We start from the raw sequence: 17305 nt of genomic DNA on the forward strand, positions 1-17305 counted from the left end.
AAGGATGAATCCCGGTTTTCACTGTTCAGTGCAGATGGCAGACAGTGAGTTCGGCGTGGGTGAGAAGTTCTTGATGTCAACGTTGTGGATCGAGTGGCCCGTGGCGGCGGTGCTTTTTGGTGTATGTTATCGCCAATGAACACAAGTGCATTTTATTGATAGCATTTAGAATGCACAGCAATAGTGTGATGAAATCCTGAGGCCCATTGTTGTGCCATATTCACCCAGAACCATCACCTCATGTTGCAGCATGATAATGCATGGCCCCCTGTTGCAAGGCTCTGTACACAATTCCTATTTTTATATATTTTTTTACATTTTGTAAAAAGGCAAAAAAAAAATTATATATATTTAAAGACAAAGCTTTGTGTTACGTTATTAATATCAACATTTCAGGATTTTCTCATTATGCCTTTTGCTCTGTTTTTTCCATTGTTGCTGTTTTTGTTTTGTTTTACTTCTTCAATGTGCAACGGGCCAATACCAAATGAGCCACGGGCTGCAAATGGCCTCTGGTCCGCACTTTGAACACCCCATCAACTCTGTAAGCAACCACAACTCTCACCAACTATTTAGCTTTTTAGCTTACTTTGTAGCGAGCAAACTATGGTAATTAGAGAGAGAAGGGGTTGTTAGTTCAGCTGAAACTAATCGATGTGTTACAACAGTCACTTTTATTGCAAATGTAGATCTTAAATCGGAGGAGAAAGAGCAGAAGTGTACGGCCTGCCCTTTGAACGAGTCATATACAGACAGGAAATAACGTACTCCAAGCTGACAACTGGCTTAACAGTCTGCAGCTGAAGGAGTTTTTTAGGTGGTGTACGTCGCGCTACGCTTTGAGACTGAACTTGAAACTGAAACGGCAAAATTTAACAAAATGCGTACCTGCAAAGCATATTCAAAAATCAAAATGCCTGCCATGTACGAAAAATGTGTACATGTTGGCAGGTCTGCAATGATAAGCGCAGAGCAATGCTTAACTTCAGTATTGAAAATATGTCTGGGAAAGGGAGTTACAAGTTTTGGATGCAGCTCAACCTGTTTTGTTTGTCCGAAGACAATTCACCATGTTTTACAGCCTCCTTCATCTTGGTTTCTCTGTATTCCGGATATTCCGGATATTCTGGCATTAAGGTCAGGTTGTTTTTATATTTTCTACCCCCAGAAAGAAACTTGAAGAGAGAATGATCTTGAAGAGGAAAAAAAGACTGGGTACTGGGTGTTTTTCCAATATTCTTCTTTCATTGTTGAGTGCGAGGGAGATCATGATAAACACATTTACAGTTTATACTTTTTAATATTTTACACCACAAATTAGTTGAAGCCCAAACACAAACCTGGACAGGATGGGACTGAGCGAGCAAGCGACCGAGAGAGAGAGAGAGACATTTGATGTGCGTCCGCAGTATTTGCTTGTAGCACCAGGAGAGGACGGGACCAGGCATGCTGATTGGTAGACTGGTAGACTGATTAATTGTTTCATGTTTGGTTTTACATCTCGGCCTTCCCACTTTATATACAGTACCTCCCCTCTTTATATACCTCCATCCCGGTTTATTTTAAAGTCCTTCATATCCATTTTACCCTGGGTTATTAAAAAGCCAAGTATACTTTTTTCAATAGTTGTTTTTTTCTAATTTTATGTTTACTCCACATACTTTCTGCTAAAACAAAGAGGAGAGCAAATACTATCCTTAAGCCGCATACAGCAGGTCCTTCATAGGCCCTCCTCATAAACATCAGTTGTATCATGCTGCATTTGCTTTACTCCAATATTGTTACTTCTGAGCTATCCATGTATGTGTAAGCAGCTTATTGACATTTTTTCACCCAAAAAAGAGAAGAACACTACCACCGGCTAGCATTTGTTTCGAATAGTGGTTTAAAAGAATGAACTGAACAGAAAAATGTCTATTTTTCCACAATTATGACTTAAGCTGCATAAAAATTGTCAGCTCGAGTAAGATGACTGGCCACTCACGGCTGTCTGATAGTCACGTACATGTCCGTAGCACGTACACTAGGGCTGGGCATCGAGTCTTGAGCCTATGGGAACCGGGACTAACATTGTGATTCTCCCGGGATCGTTCACTTTTTTTTTCGATGCCTAGATTCAGTGCTGACGTCAAAAATACCTGTAAACACCAAAGAAGAAGCCGGCGACCGCCAATGAAAAAGAAGCCGGTAAGCACCAACAAAGAAGATGCAGCTATAAAGTTTGGCTTACCATCATAAAAAAAAGAGCAGTCGACTCAATGCAACATTTGCCACACAATGATATCATGCAAAGGAGGGTCAACATGATTAAACACCTCCGGATTCATGGTGTGGAAATAACGGAGTACCTCGTCCTCGCGCACTTATGGTGAGAATCGTTAGGAACCGGAATCGTTCAAATTCAAACGATGCCCTACCTTAAAGTACACGCACATAAAAGCAGTCCCAGAGAAGCAACAAGTCATGTTGTTACACTGTTGTAATACATTCAATGATAGCCAATAGTATAGCTAAACTTTATCAAATAGCTATCATTAGCTAACAACAAACATAACTACAAACATAACCTGTTATGCGCGGTGTAATTTGTGCCCTCAAAGCAGGAAGAGGACAGCATATAATGCTTACAGTACGTTGGAAAGTCAGCCCAGCCGCCTATCCGTGAGATACAGCAGCTTTAATGGAGGTGATTCAAATATGTAACAGCATGTAGCAAATCTTGGCATGTGTTGATTATTTGTGGTTTTAATGCGGATAGTAAGTTGTCACTGTTCACTGGCCCCCGGCAAATTCTCTACTATTTAGTGGTCTTTCTAATGTTTTATTGTAATCTTCTTCATTTTTTTTATAATTGGTCACAGCTGCAAAATAACCCACCATGGAGCCAAAGATAGTTGCAAGTGGAATCACTCTGACTGAGGTTCCACTGTGTTTCTTATATGGAAAAACTTATTTGGCTTTCATATGATTCGGTTCTCGACAGGCCCTTAAGAACGGATAAAAACAAAAACCGAGGTGTCACTGTTTAATCACTTTTAATTGCATGCTTTTGCCTACAATGAACAGGGAGTGGTACAAGTTGAAAACTGTCTGAAAGCCTTAATACCCCCTGAAGAGATATCATAATCAAAATATAATGATCAATCATTAATCAAATAATCATGATCAGATTTCAAAACACCTCTTTTACTGGCATTGGCATTGAGTTTCTTGTCTATCATTACCCACCACAATCACTCAAATGTCAAACACCTTACAATAGCAATACAAAGTGGAATCCAAACTTAGAGTTGGCAGTGTCTTGGAGACACAATACGGATTAATGTAATGTCCAGTGACAGCAATCACAGAGAACTTAATAGCAGCCACTGATATACTGCTCTTCAACTCTGGTTATCTGCCAGGACAGGGAGGTTTGTAGATTATAATTGTTTTGTTGGCCATCTTACTACTCCAGGTGCACACAAAGGGAACTATCATCAATCTACTCCTCCTTTTACTGTTGCCATTGGAGTTTTGCTGAAGTTTCCCCTGTTTGCATTTGTTATCCCATAAACTTTACAATGAAAGCTTTCAACATGTTAATTTTACTGCAATAATTTCAGAGGTTAACACCAGGTTAAGTGGTTGACCCTCAGGCTGGACCTCTAAACAGTACGGGGATCACATTTCTGTTGATGGACAAAGGCTGTGAAAGGTCTTTCTTGCTTGCGCACTAGTAAGTGTACTACAACCACAGTCTTCATCATTATTTAAAGGTGCTTAATAATGATGACTTTGCATTGAATGCCAAAGTACTGTATAATGCCATCTTTCCATCAATCTACATTAATGAATACATTTATCAGTACTTGCATTGTACTAGTAACTCTTGTTTACTTTGAGACAAAGGGGTGTGGCATTATGGTAAAGGTGGTCTTAAGTTTAATGCTGTTAAGAGATTTTAAAAAAAATGAGATTAACTAATTATGATCTGTAATTAACTGAGTTAATTAAAACACTTAGAACAATTTGAAATGCATAACACATATAATCGATGAATGAAAACAACAAATGAACATTTAAGGTTACTTTTACCTTCACTGACGAAGTGATTCTTGACGACAGTCCCCAAAACACGATGTGGCAGCAAGATCAACCACCACCACTTCCTGTTTTGACAAGAGTTGTTTATTGAATTGGAAAGTGTGTCTCACCTCAATACTGTGACCCAAAATGGCGCCAGAGAAAGTTGCAAGTGCCAACATGTTGACAAAGAAGTTGAAACACTGTTGAAGTCAAGACATAACTCATGACAAAACAGGAAGATGGTGTCCGTGTGTCTCGCTGCCACATGGTGTCTTTGTAAACAGTAGTCTTCAATGAAGGTAAATGTAACCCAGGGTTCCTACAGATTTGACATTTCAAAATTCCATCTCAGTAAATACAGTAGATGTGTATCATTAGAGCATTAATTTATTAGCCAATTGATCGACAAATATTTTGGTATTCAATTAGTTTTTTTATTTAAAAATGTAAATATCCTCTGATTTCAGCCTCATATGTGAATATGTTTTCATTTCTTTAGTAATAAAGAAACCAAACCTATTATCTTTGTGTTTTAGGCAAAACAAGATATTCACACACATCAGGGTTGACCTAAGAAAACAGTGATCGACATTTTTGCCTCTTTTCTGTTATGTTGCAGATCAAATCACTAACTGTTTGTGTTTGGTTCTTTTTGATTTTAACCGATTACTCGATTAATGAAAACAACACTTGACAAAGAAAAGTTAGTTGCAGCACTCGTAACATGTAAACAAATTATGGAATTAATTGCTTGTTTTAATTATTCTGAATATGTATGCCATTATGTCACCATATACTTTCGAGGAGATTATAGGTAATGCTAGGTAATGTAGCTCATTCAAAGGCTTGGAGGAGGATAAAAGCAGGACACTGGCCAGTCAACTTGTCAATCTTCCCAAATGTTTTCCGGGATGCGTCGCTCACTGTGTGCTCTCACTGAAATATCTTAGCTGCCTTAGCCAGTACCTTGAAAAAATAGTTAATTAGTCATAATGTTATCTTTCCGAAAACAGAACAGTAATAACAGTCTTGGAAACATGAACAGGTGGCCTAGTGGTTAGCATGTTGGCCACACAGTCGGGAGATCTGGAAGACCTGGGTTCGAATCTCTGCTTGGGCATCTCTGTGTGGAGTTTGCGTGTTCTCCCCGTGCGTGCGTGGGTTTTCTCCAGGTACTCCGGTTTCCTCCCACATTCCAAAAACATGCATGTTAGGTTAATTGGTGACTCTAAATTGTCCATAGGTATGAATGTGAGTGTGAATGGTTGTTTGTCTATATGTGCCCTGCGATTGGCTGGGGATTAGTCCAGAGTGACTAGCGAAGTCAGCTGGGATAGGCTGCAGCATACCCCGGCGACCCTAATGAGGATAGGCGGCATAGAAAATAGATGGATGGAATCATGAATATTTTTCTATATGTGAGTTTCCATTTTCCATACATTTCCAGGCCTGGAATTTATCAAATTAAATTCCATACTTTCCATACTTGCTTAGGAACCCTGGTAACCTTAAATGTTCATTTAGCCCTTTCATTCATAATTTCTATGCATTTAGAATTGTTTTATGCATGTATGTGTATGCATGTAATTATAACACTACAAAAATCACTTTTGTGTTACTTATTTTGAGGGTCAACCGCTGATGACATCATCCACGGGTGACGTAACTTCCGGGTTAAATTTTTTTCACCAGCTAATTGGATGCTAACAAAGAAGGACCTTTTCTAATTAAAAAAAATATATTAAGAATACAGATGGACTCACGCAGTATATTAATAAAAGGACAAGAAGCGTGCCATATTTTACGCTAACGAAAGAATGCATGCAAACCGAGGCAAAATTGTGGCAGAAATTTGATATTAACCAAAAAACACGATAACTGGGGCGGATGCTAACCGAGGTTCCACTGTGTAACAAAAAAAGTGGCTTTATACAGTAATTTATTGTTTTTAACAATCTTGAACAGATGCAGTCCGATAGCCATTTGCATTTCGCTGTATTTGAGACTAGTTCCAGGGGCTGCCTGCAACCTTCATTTTTGACCACCAAGGGGGAATATTGCTGTGTTCTTCAGTCACTCTCCAAAATAATCTGACAATAAAAATAAAATAAAACATCAGGTTCAAAAACACGCTGACGTTAACACATCAAAAAACAGTAAGATCACTTTTTCTGAGGTCCAATGATCTCTGGTTATAGCAATACAGTTGGGTGAATCCTCCACAAAAATCTTAAGTTTGTTTTTCTTTTCACTGTTGTACATCTTGCCAATTTTGGTCGTCACTGTAGTCCTGCACGGCGGCTTGTATGATGGGTCAATGTTTGAATCACCTCTGTTAACCTACCGTCTTCACTATGTTTATCGGTCTGCAGTTGATCACTATCTACTTGGCAAGAACATTCATCAGCCTGTCGGTCGAATACTTGCTCATACGCGGACAGGGGGATTCTCTTCAACTTTGGTTTGGTAAAGAGCTTTGCTATGGCTCGTTAAATTGCTAATGTCTTTGCTGCTAACGTTAGCTGTGGCCGCACTTGCGACTGGGTGCTTTGCGTTAATGTGGTAGGCTAAACTTGAGCTGCTTACGTGGAAAGCAAATTCCTTCTTACAAAGAAGGGATATCACTTTACCTTTACCAATTGTGCTGTCCGAGCATTTTTGAAATGTAAATTTCCCATTCATTGGGCCGACAAAGCTCCTTCATTTTAAGATCTCCTCTCCGCGACTCACCGCTTGTCATCTTGCCTTCCCAATTAAAATGGGAGTTTATCACCTGGTGCTAAACAAGCCATCCACAACCACAGCCCATTAATGTCCATTTCAGGTGTGCCTGACCATTGTTTTCCACCTCCAACAACTCTAGACCAACGTATAAAAACTAATTTGAAAAAGGCAACTCGTATCCAGAAACAGTAACATTAGAGTTTAAAAATTAGATTACTGTGATTTAAAAAAAAAATCACTATGACTAATTAATTAATTTCAATTAATGTTTTTTGACACCCCTACTTATGGGTACCAGTTTCTCCAGTATATTAGAACCACAGTGGTGTTTCTTTTTACTTTATTTATATATCTTTATGGGGTGAAATATTCTGTGGTGGAGTTTTTAATCTAGGCAGCTCAATGGGCCAAGAAAAAACTAAACCATGCTGAAATTAAATTAAAATAAAAAAACAGCTGGGGCAAATGCTTTGACAAGGGCAAGACGTTTTTCATTAGAATGACATTGATTTGGAGCAACTATGAAAGACAAAGTGTGGAACATTCGGCCATATGTATAATCATTTATACACATACACATAAATAAACAGACTGATGTCATGGAAACTCTGTGTCAACAGAGCTCGGGTTGTATTGTTCATATCAATCAAGATCAGAACATCTTTTCAGTAGCCGCCATCACTTTTGATAAAATCATTATTTGACAAATACAGTCGACAATGAAGGCATGCAGTTTTGCTGAAATGCAATTTTGGCCCCAGTTTTGGTGCGAATAAAAAAAGGCTGTCTGGCTGAAATACTTACACATCATACCCTACAATGGCCTTAACTACATTTGTTTTCTAAAACTCTAAATTAGTCCTTCGAGAATGACGTTTCTTTTTTCCCCTTGGTGCTACCTATGTCTCTATGAATGTGGTACATCCGCAGCTGATCGTTTATTTTAGCGGAAAGGCACTTGATGGTCTTTGTAGACAGAGGCGTAGATCTATTTTATGGGGCCTCAGCAAGGCCTATAGAAACAGTTATTCTTGTTGAAGTACCAGTTGAAACTGTCCCTATAGCCATATTGTGCAACAGATGGATGTCAAATGGTACTGAATACCTGATGTACACCAAGGAGGAAGTTTACACTCTAAACGTTTTTCATCATTTAAAAAAATGATACATTATTTGGTGCATTTAACGTTGGCGTGACTAAATGGCACCAAAACAGCTTGGAAAACATGGTTTTGCAATTTTGTACTTGTGTTGATAAGCACACACTTCATGAGCGTTTTAAACGGGTGTGAGAATTGCCAGGTACTGTACATGTGAGAGCTGCGTGGCTCGGCAGCGCAGACGAATAAGCCTGGCATACTGACATCTGTGTCAGTTGTCAGATGGAGTTTGCTCAGAGCCGTTGTCTGTTACCATCATGGTGATGGTGGCGATAGTGGTTTGGAAAGGCATACGGTATTCTATCAGTATCTGACTATATTTGCACCAAGCTAGCTGCTTAACATAAGGCTGTCAGACAGAAGAGCAAGAGTGTGAGGAAGAGGATGCCAATGTGTAGCATGTAACATGTGGGTGTGTGTTTAACAAAAGTGGGTGGTCTCAAGCTGTGAAGGCCAAATTTGTGTTTAAACTGTGCTTCCAGCTTCTGACCTTGAGAGTTACACTGCTGGACTCAATGCTATTTATTTGGACATCTTATACACACTCACAAATGACCATTAGGTGCTGTGTTTGATAAACAAGCTGATTGGATTGCTTGTATGAATGTGTGTGGGTTTTCTCTCGTTCTATCCTCGAACTCAAGGCTCCTTAGAACAAGCTCAAATGAAGTCAAGGACATGGAAAATATCAGACGCTGTCACTTCACACGCATGCACGTAAAAAAGGATCCACCTGAGTATACATACATAAACATAGCCACAGGAAGGCAAGCACATCTCCTCTAGTTTCATGCTGCATATGCTCACCTAATCTGAAAGTTTTATTCAATTCCACCTTTACTCACTCATCAAAGTCCCCTGTTTTGCTTTAGGCTTGGTGTGCTTGCGGCCAACAGCAAACACCGTGCAGGGAGCACTCACTCCAAGGCATAAAGATTAAGTCATGGCAGTGCTTAATTCCTTTATCTGAAAGTATACAATGAAGTAAAAGGCAATGCTTTTCTTATGAGACTTGTACATTTCTATGTACTGTATGTGCTCGTAGTTCATTGTAATTTTTACATTTTAATCTCTCTTTTGCCTCCTAGGCGAATCTCTGGGAATCAGCTGAAATATATCTCAGGCCACTCTCTCCAGGGTCTCCACAACCTTAAAGTTTTGTGAGTAATTTACTCCTCTCTTCCAAGCTAAATCTAGGGGTTCTGTCTTCTTGCCCGGTAGGTTGTTGTATCCTGAATTTTGGTTGGAGGGAATTTAGTTGTTCTCTCGCCTTGAATAGTTCACACAGGTCATGCATCATTAGCTGTGGATGAAATGTATATGCTGTGGATACCGGCCCTGACTGAAATTCCCTCATTTCAGTACACGCCCTACTCACACACACCTTTGTAATGCATGGATCTCCCAGCCACATTATCAACGTCGATAACTGCGAATGACAGAGAAGTCACGATATGAACGATTTCTACGTATGCTCACAAAACAGGTAGTAAATTCCAAAAAATGTGCACAGCAGCCATAAAAATATATAGTGTGGGGCGTTTGGGGGTTGAGCTCTGGCAACCAATTCAGTTATTTCATACTTCCTTCATACGTCCTTCCTTAAAAATGATTGACAATACCTACCATTGAATGTAAAACTGGCAGAAGTAGTGGGGTTTGAGGGAAAACACCCAACTACCGGACAGAAAGACACACAGGTTGATCTATTTTCACCTTGTGTTATAAAACTCACTGACACAGACTGAGTGAACTAGGCAAGAATCCATTACAATGGAGCAAAAGTAAATATGAATTCATGTCTGAAAGCCTCTCTGACAGTTAAGCCAACTTTGGATGCTCCCCTTGACTTCAGAGCAGTTCAGCTGTTGGTTTCCTTCCTCAATATACAAGTTACAGCTGGGCTGTTAAAACAATGCATGACTGGTCTTGTGTAAGAAAACTGCAAGGTTGATGATGTACTCGCTTCATCACACATCAACAGTAGAAACTCACGCACTTGCACACAACTGTATTATAAAAAATAAAAAAATGGTAAACATACATGCCTAAATTAATTTTTTGTGCATTCCAATATACTACACATTTTAGTTTTGTGTGAATCAAAAAATGCATTTTCTCTGAAATTCGGGACCAAACTCCACGCTGCATTGGAAGTTGGACTTGTGAGGTTCCACTGTATCATGAAGGTATTATTGCATACACAGCTATGTTGTTTTGATGAAGCAATTAGGCATGATTGGCTGTGACAACAACCTGGCTGGTTAATTAAAGCTAATTAATTAAAGCTAAGCCAAGCTGGAGTGTCAATAATTCCGCATCTACATAACTTCAATTGCTTTAAACTGCTAGACTGACTGCTCAGGAAGGTTTACCTTTTCTGGTATCATATTACCATAATTGTCAGATAAAATACACCAGAGACTTGGTCTCTAACATCCAAAGACTTATTAAACAACCTAAAAAAAAGAAAAGAAGTGCAAGAGCAGGAAATGGAGAGTTCAATTTCTGCCCCCACTTCCTCATTGCACCATTCTTCTGAGAATTACATTAACAGCCCACCCAAGGAGCATCTCCTTACCTTTGTTTCCTTTGAAGCTTTCACTGACCTTTTCCTTTCCGCGTAAGATTTCCATCATCATGGAATTTACTAGTGTGGCCAGAGAAGCCCCGCTCATGTTATCCCTTTTTTAAAATTTGTTCATTTTTAGTTAATTTCACTAATATACTCCTGTTCCTTTCAGAATGCTGCAAAACAATCAGCTTGAAAGGCTTCCTGGTGATGCTGCGTGGGACTTACCCAACCTGCTGTCCCTGTGAGCTCTAGAAACACACACATTCACTCACACCATTTCATTTAGCAGGGAATGAAACCCCCACTCATGTACAAACATATCTCAGCTGTAACTGCAATGAAGCTATAGTGACATATTACAGACCATAATCTAACTTGGGCTGAAGTACCTCGATATTCAATACAGAGCTGGCTGACTATAGGAGTTGCAGTCTGTGTAAATGCAGCTCATGGTAGCATCTGGAAGCCATGAGGGAAACAGCAGACACTGCAGGCCAGAGAGAACATCTCCAATGAGCTGTGAAACAACCCCATTTTCCATTAATTCTGCTTCTCTTCCTTTTCCACTCTTCCCGTTCTTCTCCCACCACCCACACTGCTATCCACTTGCTAATGAGAGTGTTTGGTGGCTAAATTTCCTCATCTGTGAGGGTCAGTGTATGTGTGTCAGTGTGCATGTTGGGGTGTGCGCATGTGGACCTCATCTGTAACTCCTCACCCCTAGCCGCCAGTCTCAATATACTGCACACTAAATTCACATGTCTGCTTTCCACATCAATAATTCTGTTCTAACATACTACATGGTATTTATAAATGCATTCCCTTCATTGAACAATTGCTTTAGTTGTAACAAAGGAGGGCTGTTCGTTATTACTACACACCACCCAACACTACAACTTACTGTACAAGCTGTTATTAGGTAGATTTGCTCAACCTTAATTCAGACACCAGGCCATCACAGACACAGACACACGCACACGCACGCACACACGCACAAAACTCTCCCACATCATCCACAATCCTTATGTGAGCCATGAACACATATGTCTGTCTTTTCTGTGCGTTCTAAAGATATAAAAACAAATAAAAAGACAGCGCTAAGGATGCCCGTAACACGAAACACTTATTCTGCCTAGAAATCCTTCTGAAAAAAATCCAAAAAGCGACACTCAATTTGCATATAATGTAACATACATATTAACCAAGCTACAGCGACATTGTTATTTTTATTATTATTAACATTGCTACGCCGATCGAACTACGTTACTGGTGTATTGACACCCTGCCACATCACGCCGGCTAACTACTAGCTGGCTAGCGACTAGCTTCACCACACACTTTCCCACAGCGCGTCAGTGCCGCGCTCCAACGCCTCAGCTGACTACCGAAGGGTAAAGCTACATGTTGGAGTTGCTGCTGTGTTTTTATTTTCGCGTTTATTTGAAAAGTTAATGCTAGATGTAGGAGTTCGTTTCTATGTTGCTATGTGAAATCTTTGCGCCCAGGAAGCAAGTTCCTGTAATGCTTAAAGGGACCAAAATACTGCACAATACTGTAAGTATTACATGTTATCATGAATGTACCTGTTACTACATGGTTACAGCATGGATATAAAACCATAAAACCTTGGTGGAGGTTTTTGGAGGTGTTTTAATAGCGGCCTTCTGAGGCGGCATAGGTGTGTCCCATTATGTGCAGTGATGAGCTGTCTCTTTTTATTTCTTTAGAAGGCACAGAAAAGAGAAAGACGTGTGTGTTCATGTCTCATAAAAGGATTGTGGATGATGGGCAAAATTCCAAAAAAAGTGCAGTTTTCCTTTAAGGCTGGCTCTGTGCCACAAGCCCTCCTCTTGATGGCATGTGTCAGAATTTGTTTTGTGTCTTTACCTTCAATGTGAAATGCTGTGTATATCAGCCAAGTGTGTGTGGTCTACAAATAATTACTCCCCATAGAGATGACTTCAAGACAGAAGAAAACATACACCTACACACCAAGTCCCTGTATCAAGACGAACAGCACCTTTTAATTGCCGTAATGATAAGCGCAGCGTAGATAGACTAGGGAAACGGCTTTGGAAAGTAAAGCTTGTCGGCACCTCTCACTGACATGAAACACATAATTTGGTAATAAGAAAGAAACATGGCATCTGAGTCAGCACAGGGGTTTTAAATTGTCATAAAGAAGGCTTTCATCCAAAATAAATGACCAAGAATTAGCTTGTCTCCACAGAATTATTACTGTTCATTAAAGGTCAGTAAACAGGTAGAAGAGCATTTTGTTGATTAATTTCACAATGAATATTTGGAAGAAAGCAATTTTAAATTTACACCACAGAAATGCGCTCATCAGTGGGCCCCAGTGAATACATTGTGACCATCTGGAGAGCTGAGAGCACAAAGTCCACACATCTCCTGCATCATTTAAGAGAACTTTCTCCCTCTCTTTCCCATAATCATACTTCAGACTTTGATGTGATCGACAGGAAATAGCTGCTGCTTTATTGGCTTCTGTCAAACATTCCTGGTTCTGACTGGACCTTCGGGAGACCTGGCAGGTCCACTCAAAGGGACAGTTATTATTTTGCCCTGGAGAGCAGTCCACAAAGTTGAAGGGTCTTCCGCAGCTTTTATCTGGTGATTTGGGTCAAGGACAAACAATGTTCACGGTTGGGGCACATAGGATGCATAAAGACGATGTTGAGCGCTGAAAAAAAATAGCTCAGGAAGTAGACAAGATGAAAATTTCTTGAAGCGTTTGTGCGCTCATGTGCATTCATATGTGGTTATGTGTGAGCATTTGCCAGTATATACAGTTGCCTCTCCTGGTGGAATATTTCCCTGGGGAGAAAAGCCCAGAGTTCAGAGTGCCAAGTTCAAATTTCACTTTGATGATGCTGTTTGTTTGGTGAAGCTTTGCAATGATGGAGAGGCTGAGTGGGAGCTGCATTAAAACACTCAAAGAACCACATTGGTGACAGAAAAGAGACTGTTTAGAAGATGAGTAGGTCAACCTGTCACATGCTCACTGGTTTGCAAGTTTAAGTTCTTCAATAAAGAAAGGCACAGTAAAATGTTAAAAAAACGGATTATTGATTGAACTAAATGAGTGCGTGTGATGGGTCAAAACAGAAGAATAGCATAGAATCATCTGCCCTGAGTCGACCATCCATCAGCCTGGACAGTGTGTATACATTAAGGTTTATGACACACTTTGTCAGTAGGTTGAGAACACCACGTTGGCAAAGGTTTGTAAGGTTCCTGTCTTTGTGATTAATAAGAATATTATACCGTAGCTGCATGCCCATACTGGTAAAGCTAAAAAGATGTTTTTGTAAGTGCCTATTAAAAGACACCAGGAGAATTGTACATAGTCCCCATAATTACTTTCTTAGGAACCCAAGTATTTGAATTAGGAATGTACAGTGGTGTGAAAAAGTGTTTGCCCCCTTCCTGTTGTCTTTTTTGTATGTTTGTCATACTTGAATGTTTCAGATCATTAAAATTAAACATTAGTGCAGTTTTTAAATTAAACGTTTTATTGTTAAGGAAGAAAAAAAATCCAAACCTACATGACCCTGTGTGAAAACGTGATGTCAAAAAATAAAGATGGCAATTATATGAAAGAGGGATTACAATATTTTGAAATGCGTAAAAGAGCACAACATGTCCCCAGGCATGCTGCAAAACATAAAGTCAACAGAATAACATGTCAAATGTATATATTGTTTAGACACAGACCAAAAAGACTTGCTGAATGAACATCTTTTGTTTGATGGGATAAATATTTTGCATTCTGTGTTTAATATCTACCAGTTACATTTGGAACTTTTAAGTTTTAACATGTCTTAATGTTGCCAGAAATACCAAAGTTCCCAAAGTAAGTTTCATTGTATACTGTGTGCAATGACAATAAACATCCATCTATCTATGTATAATATAACAACGAAAAAAGAGAAGTCTTAACCAATCAGTAATACAAATTGAATAAATAGTCCAAAATAATTAAATAATGACAAATCTCTTCCAAGCACACATAAGTAAATACAACTGTTTGTCACATGGGTGCAATGAAAATGCTGTGTAGCTTGGGAAAGAAAGCAATCCCATACTCAAAATGTAAGCGTGCAACATTTCAGAATGAGCATAGTGTTTTCAATACTCCAGGTAGGTAACAAAGGTGCAACATTTCAAAGTGAAGCAGGTACAGAGCAAAAAAGTTACCATAATCACCTCTGTTGGTCTGGCTGGTCAAGTTCTGCACCATTCTTGTATGAGCTAGTCACCGTCTAGCTTGTACAAAAAGGGTGCAAGCTGACTATTTACTGTACATCCATTCTCATCTTCAGCCATGGCAAGCTATGGAGCATGCGCGACAATCCTTTCGCCGTCAACCCAGGCTCTCGCGCTGTTTAAAAGACACTCTGTCAACTGGTTGCGTCTGTCGCGATACCCAGTGCATGTCTCCACAATCGATTAATCTAAAGTTTTATGGCTGATTCTTATCGATACAGGAGGCTGCTACCGGCGCAGCCAATTCGTTTGCTCGTCAAACCGGACATCTGGTCGCATCACTAATGATAATCCCACTACACCTAACCACAGGTGCATAGATACACAAGCGCAGAAAAACATACTCAGAATCATCTTAGTTCTTCTGATCCCACAGGCGTCTAGATGCAAACCTACTGTCTGAAGTTCCTGCTGGTGCCTTTAGAGGAGTGGGGTCTCTAAGGCACCTGTGGCTGGATGACAACTCCTTGACAGAGATCCCAGTGATGGCCCTGGATGCGCTACCCTCCCTACAGGCCATGACCCTGGCCCTCAACCAGATCACGCATATTCCAGATTATGCATTTGCCAACCTCTCTGCACTTGTCGTACTGTAAGTGACATAGAGAGTTTTTGTTTAAAATGAGATGGGTGATGATGAATGCAGTGCATATATATATATATTTTTTATTTTTTTTGCTACAACGAAACTTCACATTCACTAACATTTGTGGCCTTTTCCTAGACATCTCCATAACAACCAGATCCAGATCATGGGTGGGAGATGTTTTGAAGGTTTACAAAGTTTGGAAACTCTGTGAGTAAAACATTATCAATTACATTTGGTAAGATACAGTATATCTGCATTTCCCTCAACAGACATGCACCAATATTACATACAATTAAGCATGTGCCGATATGAGATTCTGACAATATGACCTTAGGCAAAAATATCACGGGTTGGTATAATTACAGCTCGAAAATGTGTTACAGTATTTTGAAATATCTTTATTAAAAAGAAGAGGAAAAAAATGTTTCTGTTAAATTTTTAAACAATACAACAGAGTACATGATGGAAGTGGAATATATGGATTTAAAATAACGTCATTTCCAGTGAATAAACCGCTACTTTTTTCTTAAACTTTGAACCGTGCGGCTTATACAGCGGTGCAGCTAATTTATGGTCATTTTCTAATCTTGTGACATCACCTTTACTTCAGAACTACTACTAATCGTTTAAATACTGTGCTGCTCACGAGTCAGTGAGGAAACAGTAGCTCTTTCTCTGGCAGGAGCCAATCACGAGCTATAAGGGAACTCATGACAAGCTTGTCAACCCATCAGAAATCGCAGAAGGTCATTACTCAATATAACAGTCTGACTCACAGTGTCATCTTAGAAAGGGTGTTAAAATCATCACACAGCAACTTTACACTCAAAAGAGAAAAGTAAGAAATATACAATGTAAGTACCAATACGAGTTTATAATAAAAACAACGCCTATTTTAACGGTTTCCCATCATGCATTTCTTCCCAGCAAAGCACTTCATTGGCCATGGCTGCAATGATTCATTCAGCTGCCTCTGTCCACCAGAGGGAGGCTCACTCTGGCTCTGGTTTGTATTGTATATTTCTTACCTACCTTTTGAGTGTTAAGTTGCTGTGTGATGATTTTAGCATTTTTTCTAAGATGACACCGTGAGTCAGACTGTTATATTGAGTAATGACCTCCTGCGATTTTCAATGGGTTGACAAGCTTGTTGTGAATTTTCTCATAGCTCATGATTGGCTCCTCTCAAATAAAGAGCTACCTGGTCCTCACAGACTCGTGCGTGCCACAATATGCCATTTTATGAAGTGAATATGTGTGGCTTATAGTAATAAAATGCCGTTCTTAAGGTAGTCTACTATGGCTAATCCTGCAACTGAAGTCACAAAACCATAAATATTTTTCATTAAAAAAAACCCCAAAAAAAACAACACAAAGTGTAAATAAATGTAATCACTAACTGGCTCAAGAAGGTCACACCTTAAATAATTGAAAAAGAAAAAAACTTGTAATGTTATGTTATTATTTGATAGCATGGTGAATTTGCAGGTCACAACTTGTCTGTGTTTTGGAGTTGTTGGATTATGAATTTGATGAGTTTGGATGAATTTACTGCCTTAATTGTAACTTTAATTGTAGCGTTAAAGTAAAACATAACATTACACCGGTGCTCCTCTTCTTCGTGTCATGTTAGCTAGCTGGTATTAGCCATCTTAGAATGCCATATTTTCCTCAGGAAGAAGTTCATAGTATTTGCTTCACTAATGCCAGATGCAAAGGGTAACTACCTTACGTCAAGACAGCCTTAACTATGCCTTGAATTTAGCATATAGCGATGGGTGGTGTTATGTTCGATGTGTAACCTCCTCTTGTTACCAATGTCTGCAAGCACGTTTTGCACGTTCGGTGACCTTCTCCCTCCAAGCTGTGGCCATCTATATTGTTACAGTAGCCAAAGTA

The 17305-nt window shown here is 39.5% G+C and overlaps 1 protein-coding gene across 2 annotated transcripts in view; it reads left to right on the plus strand.

Moving 5' to 3' along the window:
- Positions 1-17305, plus strand: part of LOC129186872 (leucine-rich repeat-containing G-protein coupled receptor 6) — a 53610-nt gene that overhangs the window by 20989 nt on the left and 15316 nt on the right. Inside the window, exons 3-6 of one of the 2 annotated variants that reach the window (XM_054785619.1) lie at positions 9041-9112; positions 10697-10768; positions 15194-15409; positions 15542-15613. In XM_054785619.1, coding sequence (XP_054641594.1) covers positions 9041-9112; positions 10697-10768; positions 15194-15409; positions 15542-15613 — 432 coding nt within the window. Of the gene's footprint in view, positions 1-9040; positions 9113-10696; positions 10769-15193; positions 15410-15541; positions 15614-16333; positions 16413-17305 lie in introns of those variants that run through there. The other variant, XM_054785705.1, reaches the window with a different exon arrangement.

This window comes from Dunckerocampus dactyliophorus, chromosome 1 (genome assembly GCF_027744805.1).
Source record: "Dunckerocampus dactyliophorus isolate RoL2022-P2 chromosome 1, RoL_Ddac_1.1, whole genome shotgun sequence".
In the NCBI taxonomy this organism is placed as follows: Eukaryota; Metazoa; Chordata; class Actinopteri; order Syngnathiformes; family Syngnathidae; genus Dunckerocampus; species Dunckerocampus dactyliophorus.